This window comes from Bos javanicus, chromosome 15, assembly GCF_032452875.1.
Source record: "Bos javanicus breed banteng chromosome 15, ARS-OSU_banteng_1.0, whole genome shotgun sequence".
Taxonomy (NCBI): Eukaryota; Metazoa; Chordata; class Mammalia; order Artiodactyla; family Bovidae; genus Bos; species Bos javanicus.
Genome location: NC_083882.1, coordinates 56,941,577 through 56,954,977, shown reverse-complemented (window position 1 = coordinate 56,954,977; position 13,401 = coordinate 56,941,577). Strand labels below are relative to the sequence as shown.

General features: G+C 36.9%; 1 protein-coding gene across 7 annotated transcripts in view; it reads left to right on the top strand.

Moving 5' to 3' along the window:
- Positions 1–13,401, top strand: part of LOC133226897 (glycerophosphodiester phosphodiesterase domain-containing protein 4-like) — a 136,383-nt gene that overhangs the window by 37,593 nt on the left and 85,389 nt on the right. For 6 of the 7 annotated variants that reach the window (XM_061380959.1, XM_061380957.1, XM_061380960.1 and 3 more), the window contains 2 exons: positions 6,117–6,210; positions 9,045–9,104. In XM_061380959.1, coding sequence (XP_061236943.1) covers positions 6,117–6,210; positions 9,045–9,104 — 154 coding nt within the window. The remainder of the gene's footprint in view (positions 1–6,116; positions 6,211–9,044; positions 9,105–13,401) is intronic. The other variant, XM_061380961.1, reaches the window with a different exon arrangement.

The window sequence follows — 13,401 nt, the reverse complement described above, 5'->3', positions numbered from 1 at the left end:
TAATCGCCATGCTATATGCATTTCATCCCCAGGACATGTTTATTCTATAACTAGAAGTTTACACCTTTTTATCCATTTTCACCCATTTGTCCACCTCTCACCTCTCTCTGATAATCACCAATTTGTTCTCTGTGTCTATGAGTTTGGTTGGTTGGTTTTCATTTTTCATGTATGAATGAAGTCATATGGTATTTATTTCTTTCTCTGACTGATTTTACTTAGCATAATGCTGTCAGGGTCCATCCTTATTGTCATAAATGGCATTTTTCATTTTTTATATAGTTGAATAATACTCTCCTGTATGTATATACCACATTTTTATTAAGTCATCAGTGGACACTAAGATTGTTTTCTTGTCTTGGCTATTGTAAATAGTAGACTTTTTTATAAGGGCCATTCTGGTTGGCATGAGGTGATACCTCATTGTAATTTTAACTTTCATTTCTCTAATAAATAGCAGTGTTGAACATCTTTTCATGTGCTTCTTGGCCATCTCTGTGTTTTCTTTGGAGAAATGTCTATTTAGGTCTTCTGCCCAATTTTTTATATTCCATTGCTTGTTTGCAGTTGAGATACATGAGTTGTTTGTATATTTTGGAGATTAATCCCTTGTCAATCACATAATTTACAAATATTTTCTCCCTTTCCGTGTGTTGTCTTTTCATTTTGTTAATAGTTTCCTTTGTTATGCAGATGCTTTTGAGTTTAAGTAGGTCCCATTTATTTATTTTTTCCCGTTACTCTAGGAGATGTATCAAAAAGGTATTGCTGCAATTTACGTGAAAGAGTGCGCTTCCTATGTTTTCCTCTAAGAATTTTATAATATCTATTCTTATGTTTGGGGCTTCCCTGGTGGCTCAGACGGTAAAGCGTCTGCCTGCAGTGCGGGAAACCTGGGTTCGATCCCTGGGTTGGGAAGATCCCCTGGAGAAGGAAATGGCAACCCACTCCAGTACTCTTGCCTGGAAAATTCCATGGACTGAGGAGCCTGGTGGGCTACAGTCCATGGGGTCACAAAGAGTCGGACACAACTGAGTGACTTAACTTTCACTTTCACTATTCTTACATTTAGAGTTTTAACCCATTGTTATTTTATTTTTGTGTATGATGTTAAAGAATGTTCTAATTTAATCCTTTTACAAGTAGCTGTCCAGTTTTCCCAGAACCATTTATCAAGGAGACTGTATTTTCTGCTTTGTGTATTCTTGCCTATTTCTTCATACATCAGTTGGTCATACGTGTTTTGAGTTTTGGGTTTCCCAGGTGGTAATAGTGGTAAAGAACTTGTCCGTCAATGCAGGAGACCTAAGAGACGTAGGTTCAGTCCCTGGATTGGGAAGATCCTGTGGAGAAGGACACAGCAACCCAATCCAGTATTCTTGCCTGGAGGATCCCATGGACAGAGGTACCTGGCTGTCTACAGTCTATAGGGTCACAAAAAGAGTCAGACATGACTTAGCACATGTGAGTTTACTTCTGTTTTTTCCATCCTGTTCTATTGATCTATATTTCTGTCTATGTGACAGTACCATACTTTGTGCCAGTACTATTTTGATTACTGTAACTTTGTGATACAGTATGAAGTCAGGGAGCCTGATTCCTCCAGCTCCATTTTTCTTTCCAATGTTTGGTTTGGTTACTCAGGGTCTTTTGTGTTTCCATACATGTTTTAATTTTTTGTTGTTGTTGTTCTAGTTCTGTGAAAAATGGCATTCGTGTTTTCATATGGACTGTATTGAATCTATAGATTGCCTTGGATGGTATACTCATTTTGACAATATTGATTCTGCCCATCCAAGAACATGGTACATCTTTCCATCTTCAATTTCTTTCATCAGTGACTTATGGTTTTCAGAGTTCAGGTCTTTTGCCTCCTTAGGTAGATTTATTTATTCTTACATATTTTATTCTTCTTGATGTGATGGTAAATGGATTTGTTTCTTAAATTTCTCTTTCTGATTTTTTGTTGTTAATGCATAGGAATGTAATAGAGTTAATTTTGTATCCTGAAACTGTACCAAATTCATTAATGATCTCTAGTAGCTTTGTGGTAGCATCTTTAGGATATTCTACTTATAGTATCTTGTCATATGCAGTAACAGTTTTACTTCTTCTTCAGGTTGAATTATTTCTTTATCTTCTCTGAATGCCATGGCTAAACTTTCAAAATTATGTTGACTAAAACTGGTGAGAGTGGACATTCTTGTCTTGTTCCTGATCTTAGAGGAAATGCTTTCACCTTTTCATTGTTGAATATGATGTTAACTGTGGGTTTGTCATACATAGCCTTTATTATATTGAGGTATATTCCACCTATGCCCACTTCCTGGAGAGTTTTTATCATATATAGCTACTGAATTTTTTTCAAAAGCTTTTCTGCATCTATTGAGATGATCTTATGGTTTTTTTTCTTTAACTTGTTGATGTGGTGTATCACACTGATTGATTTGTATATATTGAAGAATCCTTGCATCCCTGGGATAAATGCCACTTGATAATGATGTATGATCCTTTTAATCTGTTGTTGGTTTCAGTTTGATAGAATATTGTTGAGGATTTTTGCATCTATATTCATCACAGTTATTGACCTATAATTTTCTTTTCTGTGGTATCTTTGTCTGGTTTTTTTTTACCAGGGTGTTGGTGGCCTCATAGAATAAGTTTGGGAGTATTCTTGCTTCTGAAATTTCTTTGGAATAGTTTCATGAGGATAGATGTTAACTCTTCTCTAAACCTTTGATGGAATTTGCCCATGAAGCCATTTGGTCCTAGACTTTTTTTCTTGAAAGACCTTTGATCATACTTTCCATGTCAGTACATATGACTGGTCTGTTCATATTTTCTATCTCTTCCTGTTTCAGTCTTGGAAGGTTGTACCTTTCTAAGAATTTGTCCATTTCTTCCAAGTTGTCCATTTGGGGGACTTATAATTGCTCATAGTAGTCTCTTATGATCCTGTGTATTCCTGTGGTGTCTGTTGTAACCTCTTATTTTTCATTTCTAATGTGAATGATTTGAGTCCTCTCCCATTTTTCTTGATGAGTCTAGCCAAATGTTTATAATTTCGTTTATCTTTTCAAGGAACCAGCTTCTAGTTTCATTGATCTTTGCTATTGTTTTTTGTTGTTGTTGTTGTTTCTATTTCATTTATTTCTATTCTGTTCTTTATGATTTCTTTACTTTTACTAATTTCAGGTTTTCTTGCTCTTTAGTTATTTTTTGTACAAGGTTAGGTTGTTTATTTGTGATTTCTCTTGTTTCCTGAGGTAAGATTGTATTGATATACACTTTCCTGGTAGAATAGGTTTTGCTGCATCTCATAGGTTCCGGGTCATTATGTTTTCATTGTCATTTGTCTCTAGATTTTCTTTTTTTTTTTACTTCTTTAATTTCTTCAGTGCTCCATTGGTTGTTTAGTAGTATACTGTTTAGCCTCTAAGTGTTTTTGTTTTTTATACTTTTTTCATGTAGTTTACTTTTCATCTCATGGAGTTGTGCTTGGAAAGGATGCTTTATATGATTTCAGTTTTCTTAAGTTTACCAAGTCTTGCTTTGTGGCCCAGCATGTGGTCAGTCATGGAGAATGTTCCATGTGTATTTGAGAAGAATTTGTGTTCTGCTGCTTCTGGATGGAATGCTTTATAAATATCAGCTTCTCAGGTGGCACAGTGGTAAAGAATCTGCCTGCCAAAGCAAGAGACATAGGTTCAATCCCTGGGTAGGAAGATCCCCTGGAGTAGGAAATGGCAACTCACTCCAGTATTCTTGCCTGGAAAATTCCATGGACAGAGGAGCCTAGTGGATTGCAGTCCATGGGCTCACAAAGACTTGAATACAACAGCACACACTTTATAAATATCAACTAAGTGTATCTGGTCTAATATGTTACATAAGGCTTGTGTTTGCTTATTGATCATCTGTCTGGATGATCTGTCCATTGATATAACTGAGGTGTTAACATCCTCCACAATTATTGTGTTACCATCGATTTGCCCGTTTGTGGCCATTAATATTTGTCTTATATATTGGCATGCTCCTATGTTGGGTGCATATATAATTACAGTTGTTATAAGAGCTTCATCTTGGATTGATCCCTTGATCACTATGTAGTGTTCTTCTTTGTCCGTTGTAACAGTCTTTATGTTAAAATCTATTTTGCCTAATGTGAGTATTGCTACTCCAATTTTCTTTAGATTTCCATTTTCATGGAATATTTTTTCTATCCCCTCACTTTCAGTCTGAATGTGTTCCTAGATATGAAGCGGGTTTCTCATAGACAGCATGTATATGGGTCTTTTATGTATCCATTCAGCTAGTGTATGTCTTTTGATTGGAGCATTTAATACATTTATATTTAATTATTGATATGTATGCTTCTACTGCCATTTTCTTAATTGTTTTGGATTTGTTTTTCTAGGTCTTTTTTCTTTCCTTCCTCTTTTGTTCTATTTTCTTATGGTTTGATGACTAAGTTTATAGTGTTGTGTTTGGATTCCTTTTGTGTGTGTGTGTGTGTACACATGCACACATCTAGTTAGTTTTTGGTTGTGCTGTTTCCATGAGGTTTTGATACAGTTGTCTGTATATGTATAAGGTTGTCTAGTGGTGCTGAATTCTCTTAGCTTTTGCTTGACTATAAAACTTTTGATTTCTCCATCGATTCTGAATGAGAGCCTTGCTGTGTAGAGTATTCTTGTTTGTAGGTTCTTCCTTTTCATCACTTTGAATTTATTGTGCCATTCCCTTCTGGCCTGCAGAGTTTCTGCTGAGCAGTCAACTAGTAACATTCTGGGGATTCCCTTGTATGTAATTGGTTGCTTTTGCCTTGTTGTTTTTGATATTTTTTCTTTGTCTTTAATTTTTGTGAATTTGATTACTATGTGTCTTGTCATGCTTATCCTTGGGTTTATCCTGCCTGGGTTTCTGCATTTCCTGGACTTTAGTGACTGTTTCCTTTCCCATGTTAGGGAAGTTTTCAACTATTATCTCTTCAAATAATTTTTCAAGTCCTTTCTGTCTCCTCCTTCTGGGACCCCTATCATGTGAATGTTGATGCATTTAATGTTGTCTCAGAGGTCTCTTAGACTGTCTTCATTTCTTTTCATTCTTTTCTCTTCTGTTCCACAACAGTGATTTCCACCACTGTGTCTTCCAGATCACTTATCCATTCTTTTGCCTCACTTATTTTGCTATTGATTCTTTCTACTGTATTTTTCATTTCAGCTATTGTTCATCTATGTGTGTGTGTTCTTTTCTTCTTGGTCTTTATTAAACAGTTCTTACATCTTTTCAATCCTTGCCTCCATTCTTTTTCTGTATCCTGGATCACCTGCACTGTCAGTATTCTTAACTCTTTTAATCCTTGCCTCTCTCCACTTCACTTAGTTGTTTTTCTGGAGTTTTATCTTGTTCTTCATCTGGGACATAATCCTCTGCTGTCTCAATTTTTTCTTGTTGTTTTGTGATTGTGGTTTCTATTCCAAAGGCTGCAGAATTGTAGTTCTTCTTGTTTCTTCTGTCTGCCCCTCTGATGGGTGATGCTATCTAAGAGGCTTGTGCAATTATAACTTTGTTTAAGAAATCAATTTATTAGCAGTTTTGTCTCATAAACTACTTTAGACACAAAAGAGACCAGAGATGTTTTTAAAGGATCCAGAGCTCTTACACAGAATATAGACATTAATATAGTGGCTTGCTGTTATGTAAGAAAACATATATTTATATGGATAAAAAATCTGCCGAAATGGAAAGTATTAGCTATGTGAAAGCAGTGAACTTACAGATGACTTTTCCTCTTTTGACATTCCAGAATTTCCATATTTTTTTTACTGAGTACAAAGTTTTTGAGTATTCTAAATAGTATTCTAATTCTAATAGTATCTTAAATAGCTTTTAAAAGCCATGCAACTCATACAGAACCCTGTTAAAGTACATAATTGTCTGTAGAACAAAGTTAAAACTTCTCAAATAAATATCCCCAAAGGGTATCTATTCCCAAATTGCTTTTCTTTTCAGCCCCTGTTTTCTTATACCTCATCTAGTCCAGTCCTATCCCTTATCCTTGACACAGATGCTACTAATTTATGTATTTTAGGAATTGAAACATATTTTTGCAGGGTTGTTTTCCTAGGTGCAAGAATTTGGTTCTTTTGGTCCCTTGTCTTGCTGAGTGTCATTGGGATCCTGGCTGCCTACACAACAATGCTGGTGGTGAGTAATGTTTCCTATTTCTCCCACCCGCTTCTTGAGTAGCCTCATGAGGTGCTCTTATCTGTGGTATGGTTCCCAGTTGGTGCTGGGAGCCCTCAGATCACTCTTAGCATAGTTTGGGTTTACATCAGCCCCTTGAATATTAGGGAGGAGGGATAGATTGCAGGGGGAAAGGCTTGTGCTGTTAGAAGGTATGTCTTTCTTCTTTGACCCTTTGAAAAGGAGGCAGGACATCCTTTTTCTCTTCCTCTGTTTCATGGCTTACTTTCTGGTTCACTCAGTATTGTCATTTTAGATGCTCACACCTTCACATGGCAGTACTTTTACACATTTAACTATTCATTTCATAGCGCATCTCCTGAGAATCAGTCTTTCTGGGCCTTACAAATTATCTAGTGTGTTACACCTGGTATACTGTGCAAGTGCTAGTCCCCTAGTCCAGGTGCAAAGTACATTTATTTTAGCAAGTATCTTTACACAGTAGAGACCCTGCCTGTTTCCTGACATAGTAATATCTGTAGTGTGAGAAATTCACACCAGACATAGCAGCGTCATGTAGTATGAGAAACTGAGGGCAAGCAGTAGCGGAATCTGTAGAAGTGGAACATTTATGGGAGACTAACGTTTAGGTTACTGGAGTTTTTCGGTACCCACTTACACATTGGACATATATATATCTTTCTCTGATTTCATAATTTCTTGTCCCCACTGATTTCTTATCTGATACTAAAAAACCCAACTCCCAAATCAGTTGACATTTGCATTAACTTTTCTTTCAGCAAAATATATTGATTATTGTATGATCCATAAGTACTGAGGTTACAGAGATCAAAGACATGCAGTTTCTGTTTTTATTCAGGGCACTTCAAAGACAGAGGTATGAGAAATAAAGTTACAATAGTCCTTAATTCAATGAGTTTAGAATCTAGTAGGGAAGTAAGTCCTAGACAAAAATAACCAACACAGACAGAGCATTATAATTGTCATTAGAAGGCCTAAATAAAGTTCATCCTGGGTTCTGAGAAGGAAGAGGCAACTTTCAGTCAAGAGGATTAAGTGAAACTCCTTGGAGGAGGTGGCAGAGGAGTGGGATCTTGAAAGGATGTTGGATTTAGACACATGTTTATGGGAGTGCAGAAGAAAGTCCAGACCATGGCAACATCATGACAAAGTCAGTAAGACAGAGATATATGGAGTGTGACTAGATAAGAGAGAAGAATCAGTACTGTTAGCATGTAGGGGATAGTGAATAAAAATGGGGAATATGGTTAAAACAATAGACTTGTGCTAGATTTTGTAAGGCCTGAAAAGTAGACTAAGATACTTGATATAAATCAGATTCTAATTAAGATTATCATTTTGAAAGTCATTGTGTGAAGGGTGTCTGTAGATAGAAATTAGTTAGAAATTTTTCTATTTAATGAGAAAAATGCAGATGAATGATGTATTTTGGGCAAGCATCTGGCCATTGAATTATACTACTCTCATACATGATCAAAATAAAACCAAGATGGACTTCCACTGTCCAATAAGCCATGTGTTTTTCAGTAGGCTTCTCCTCTACCCTACCTGTTTTTGGATACAGTGGCAACAACAGAGGAGACCTAGATTCTATTTCTGCTTTAAGTTATTTTGTAACCTTGACCAAGTCACATAACTCTTCTAAGCCTCAATGTCTTGGTTCTAATGAGAATTATCATAATATTTAATGATATTTTATAGAGCTTGGTAATGTACAAATAAATGGCCTGGTGACTCAGTCAGTAAAGAATCAGCCTGCAATGCAGGAGGCCCAAATTTGATCCCTGGGTTAGAAACATCCCCTGGAGAAGTAAATGGCAACCCACTTCAGTATTCTTGCTTGGAACATCCCATGGATAGAGGATACTGGTGGCTATAGTCCATGGGGTCACAAGAGTTGTGTGCAACTTAACAACTAAACCACCACCAAAGTACAAATAAAATCATATCCATAAAATTATTTTGATAAAAAGGTGAGTGCCTTATGCATTCAAACTCTCCTTAATAACCTAAGAATTGGACGACTCCAGTTTTCAGTCTGTGTCTTCACACTGACTTGGTGATTACATAGATTCAAACCTAATTAAGGCTTGAATTAATTAGATCCAAACCTAATTAAGGTTTACTGACTAATACCAATGTTAACAGCAGTGGGTAACAGTTGTGACAATGGCACTAGTTCCTCAAAGAAGAGCTTAAAAAAAAAAAAACTATTTATTTATTTGGCTGTCTTTGGTTCTTGGTTGCATAGTTCAAGGTCTTTCACTGATGTGTATGAACTCTGTAGTTGTGGCTTATGGGCTAAGTTGCTCCTCTGCATGTGAGATCTTAGTTCCCCAGCCAGAGATCAAACCCTTGCATCACAAGGCAGATTCTTAACCACTGAGCCACAAATAAAGTCCCAAAAAAGAACTTTTAAATGACCCTTGGAAGGGCTGGCCCATGACCTCTGTTCTCTTACTAGTGTCTCTACCTAACACCAGGAATAAGCTCCATCACACGGAAAAGAATATTGGTAGAAACTCAGGAAGGATATAAATGTACTGATTGTTATAAAATCCCAGAGAAGATAATAAATTCTCTCTGGATTGCTGGTGAAAGTTACAGCTAGGAAGTAACATGTGAACTGTGTCTGATGGGTCCATGCATGGGAAGGGAGAGCTTTTTAGGCAGAGGAACAGCATGGCAAACTCTTAGATGATGAAAAGGGAAGGTGTAGCAAAGAGTGAATGTAATGCCAGACTGTGAAAGGAATTTTGAGTTCAATTTTGTGTAGCATCTTGGTTTTTTTCTCTTTCTTTGTTTCTTTTCAGGTACTTGGATTTTTGCTGTGTTGGGAAAAAAATGAACTATACCTGCACTGGTATCATAAGGTAGGACATCTGAATCTTCATAGGAGACCTGAGACAAGGACTGAATGTGCCTCTTGGCACTAAGTGTTAAATACAGAGCTTCCCTTTCTTTGTCTCCCTTAGAAACAAGAGACCTGCTTACACTGTTTCAACTGAAATCATTCAGTGTCTAACAGGTGGAACTGGCTTACTGACCAAGCTGAACCCAAATTTTATTTTTTCTCACTGCTGCTACTGCTACTACTAATTTGCTTCAGTCGTGTCCAACTCTGTGTGACCCCATAGACGGCAGCCCACCAGGCTCCCCCGTCCCTGGGATTCTCCAGGCAAGAAAACTGGAGTGGGTTGCCATTTCCTTCTCCATTTTTTTTTTCCTCACTACTCCATGTTAAACTCATTCTGTGATTCTGTTCTTCCCATTCCCATAAAATCCTGGGCAAACTCCATTATTTTCTCAGTCCTTCATAGTCACAGAACTTTCTTATTTCAGTCATTAAGAATTTTAGTTTATTGTAGTAGACTGAGCTTTCCTGATGGCTCAGTGGAAAAGAATTCTGCAATGCAGGAGACACAGGAGATGCAGGTTCAATTTCTAGGTCAAGAAGAGCCCCTGGAGGAGGGCATGGAAACCCACTCCAATATTCTTGCCTGAAGAATCCCCATGGACAGAAGAGCTTGCCAGACTACAGTCCATGGGGTCACAAAGAGTCAGACCCTGTTGTAACCTAAATGGGAAGGAAATCCCAAAAAGTGGGAATATGTGTATATATACAGCTGATTCCCTTTGCTGTACAATAGAAACTAACACAACATTGTAAAGCAACTATATTCTAATAAAATTTTTTAATAAATAAATTTAAAAATAAAATTTTACTAGTAGTAACAGAGGATCCATATCTGGTCAGAGGAAGCAGGTATCACTGACCCAACATATGAAGACATGCAGCTCATTTCCAACACTGCCTCCCTCATTTTGTTCTGCCATGGGCTTGAGCATCTCTAGCACAGCCCCTTGCTATTTATAGGCTTTCAGGTATGGCTTTGATACCATTCCTTGTATTTCCTCAAATCCAGAAACATGTCAAACTCTGAGTGGTCTCCTTAAATTTCCTTTTACTCAAAAGGAAAGGATGAACTGAAAATACAAATTTAAGAGTTAGAATGAATGGAAATCGAAATCACAAGATCATACAAAGAAACAGGAAATTGAAGAGTGAACATAATAGGCTTTACTGAGATCCTGTGAGTTTTGGAGTTGGGACACCATGAGCAGTTAGTCACTACCAAGAGAACCTATGGGTTAAACCATTCTAATTACTATTCCAGGCTTGTGTCTGTTACGGAAACCATGCTTACGTTGCCTCTGGCAGTGAGTGCTGCTACTTGGCCCCTTCCTAGCAGACTCTCATCATTGCCTTTGAACTCAGGGAGCCAGTTTCAATGGCAGCACTTCTCACCTTTATCCAGGCATAAAGGATGGCCACTACAGTGCTTTTCAAGGATGCTGACACTTTCCTCACCAATGAGCTTTTCAGTGTCCTCTGAGACCTCCCATAGAGCATGATATAGAGTGGCTTAGCTCATCATAGGTGATATTAACAGCATTCCAGTAACCTTTTCTCAATAAATCATTGGATTCTTTCTTCCATATTACACTAAGAAATTGCTGATGTCCCAATTTTATAAAGCATGGGCTACTATTGAGCTGAAATTCCAATACTCTAGCCACCTGATGTGAAAAGCTGACTCATTTGAAAAGACCCTGATGCTGGGAAAGATTGAGGGCAGGAGGAGAAGGGGACGATAGGGGATGAGATGGTTGAATGGCATCACCAACTCAACGGACATGAGTTTGGGTAAACTCTGGAAGTTGGTGATGGACAGGGAGGCCTGGTGTGCTGCAGTTCATTGGGTCACAAAGAGTTGGACACGACTGAGTGACTGAACTGAACTGAACTATTAAGCCAAGGTTTCAGATACACAAACAGAACCACTGAGATGCATAATACCTGGATGCTGATACATTGACTTTAGAATCTCTGGTAAGTGCACATATATCAATAAATTCAGCCTGGTTTAATATTACTTTATTTTCTCCTTGTCTAGCATCCTTAATATTACATTGTTTTTTCTTTGGCAAGCATCCTCAGAATCAATTCTGACACATATTCTACAGGATATATGTATATATATATATATATATATATATATATATATATATATATATATATATTTAACAAAGGATACATATATACAGGATATATACAGGATATATATTTAACAAAGCCATCATCTCTTCAGGTATTCTGTGATCTAATTCCAGTTACAAATGCATAGTCAATGAGAAGTAGTGGAGCTGGTTATTAGAGGAGTGGAAATACCCTTGGAAGATGACTAATTTGTGTGGACCTTTAAACCCTTGGCCTTAAGTCTCCTTGGCAAGGGAGTTTCTTTAGGGCTTGGAATTTCAGTGTGAAAAGAGTAAACCTGGAAGGAGAGGGTTAGCAATCAGGCCTATAGTGCATTCCCTTCTACTTAAATGTGCTCAGAGAATAATGAATGACCTCAATTAAAACTCTTTATTTAAAAAAATCTATATATAACTAATAACCCAACCTCCTAATAAACGTACTAAAGATATTTATTAACCAAAAGATAATGGAGAGTCCTTATCTATAGAAATTTCTAGGAGGATCTAAATTGGTATATCTAGGTTGCTTACAATAAATAAACTTACCTGGAATTTATAGATTTGTAAGATGGGAGGCATGGCTGGCTGAAGTTGTATAGTTAACAAAATATATTTTTTAAAAAATGATGCACCATAACCCAAAAGATTCCTTCTGTGAAGAAATGTTTCCACATACTTTACTCAAAACACACCTCACAGTTTGAGTCCCAGACCAGAATATATCATATTATAGGAAAGACCTTTTTATGAATAGCTACTTTTGACAGATCTCCAAGGGAAACTGTTTTATCTGTACCTTATAATTGCCTTAAATCATTAGTAAAGCTTGGTGTTGAATAAAATCACAGAATTACATGCGATTCAGGTGAGTCTCATTTGTCTATTAAAGTTTGTATTGTGATGCATTTGGTTTGCTAATAAGTTATTTAAGATTTTAATATCTGCATAGATCCATGTATAGAAGAGTTTGGACTGTCATTTTTGTTTCCTATAATGTCCTTGTTGAGTGTGAATATCAGTGGGTTTTTTTTTTTTTTTTGGCTTCAAGAAACAAGTTAGAGAAAATTCCCTCTTTATTCTTTGGAAGAGTTTTTTAAAGTTGAAATATTTCTTCCTTAAATATTTGAAAAATTAACCCTGAGGGCAGCAAGGCCTGGAGTTTCTTTTATAAGGTTTAATTACAGATTCAGTTACTTTCATAGATAAAGAATTATGGAGGAGTGGAAGCCAAGCACTGTCTAGAGGGCTACATACATATAGAAAACTATCTATCTGAAGGGAAGCAGTTAAAGTTATGTATTCTTGGTCTCAATGTTCATTTCCTATGACTAAATATAGTTTTCTGGCCAGCAGGTTTTTTTCATCTGTTCACCAAATATTTATAGAAAGTTTATTATGTGTCAGACATTCAAAAGACAATAAATATATAATCATGAACATTATCCCTGATTTCATGAAGCTTATAGTCTATTTGGGGAAACCATACATTGAACAAAATATTGTTTACCTGAGATTGTATTGAGTCGTATTTTTAAAAAGCGAATATTTGTAATGGCTACTGTTGAAACTGAATGAGACATGCTAAGCAATGTTGAGGGCCAAGCTGACATGGAGATAATAAATCAGTAAAGGAATCAGACCACATAGCTGTGTAGGTTTTTTTTTTTTTTTCTTTCTAACCATGGTGCACAAAAAAGACTTCACAGGGAAGAAGGTAGATTATTAGATCCATGGACTATTAAAGAATGGTTAGATTAAAATAGATGAGGAAATTAGGTCCCTGAAACTATGAGTACATGCATGGCAATCCACTCCAGTATTCTTGGCTGGAGAATCCCATGGATAGAGGAGACTGGCAGGCTACAGTCCATAGGGTTGCAAAGAGTCGGACATGACTGAAGTGACTTATCACACACTCATGCACATTTCCCATAGACAGTTCTGATCCGAGCTTAGTGTCTAGAAGTCAAAGTGAAAGTTGCTCAGTTATGTCCAACTCTTTGTGACCCCATGGACTATACAGTCCATGGAATTCTCCAGGCCAGAATACTGGAATGGGTAGCCTTTTCCCTTCTCCAGAGGATCTTCCAAACCCAGGGATCGAACCAAGGTGTCCTGCGTTACGGG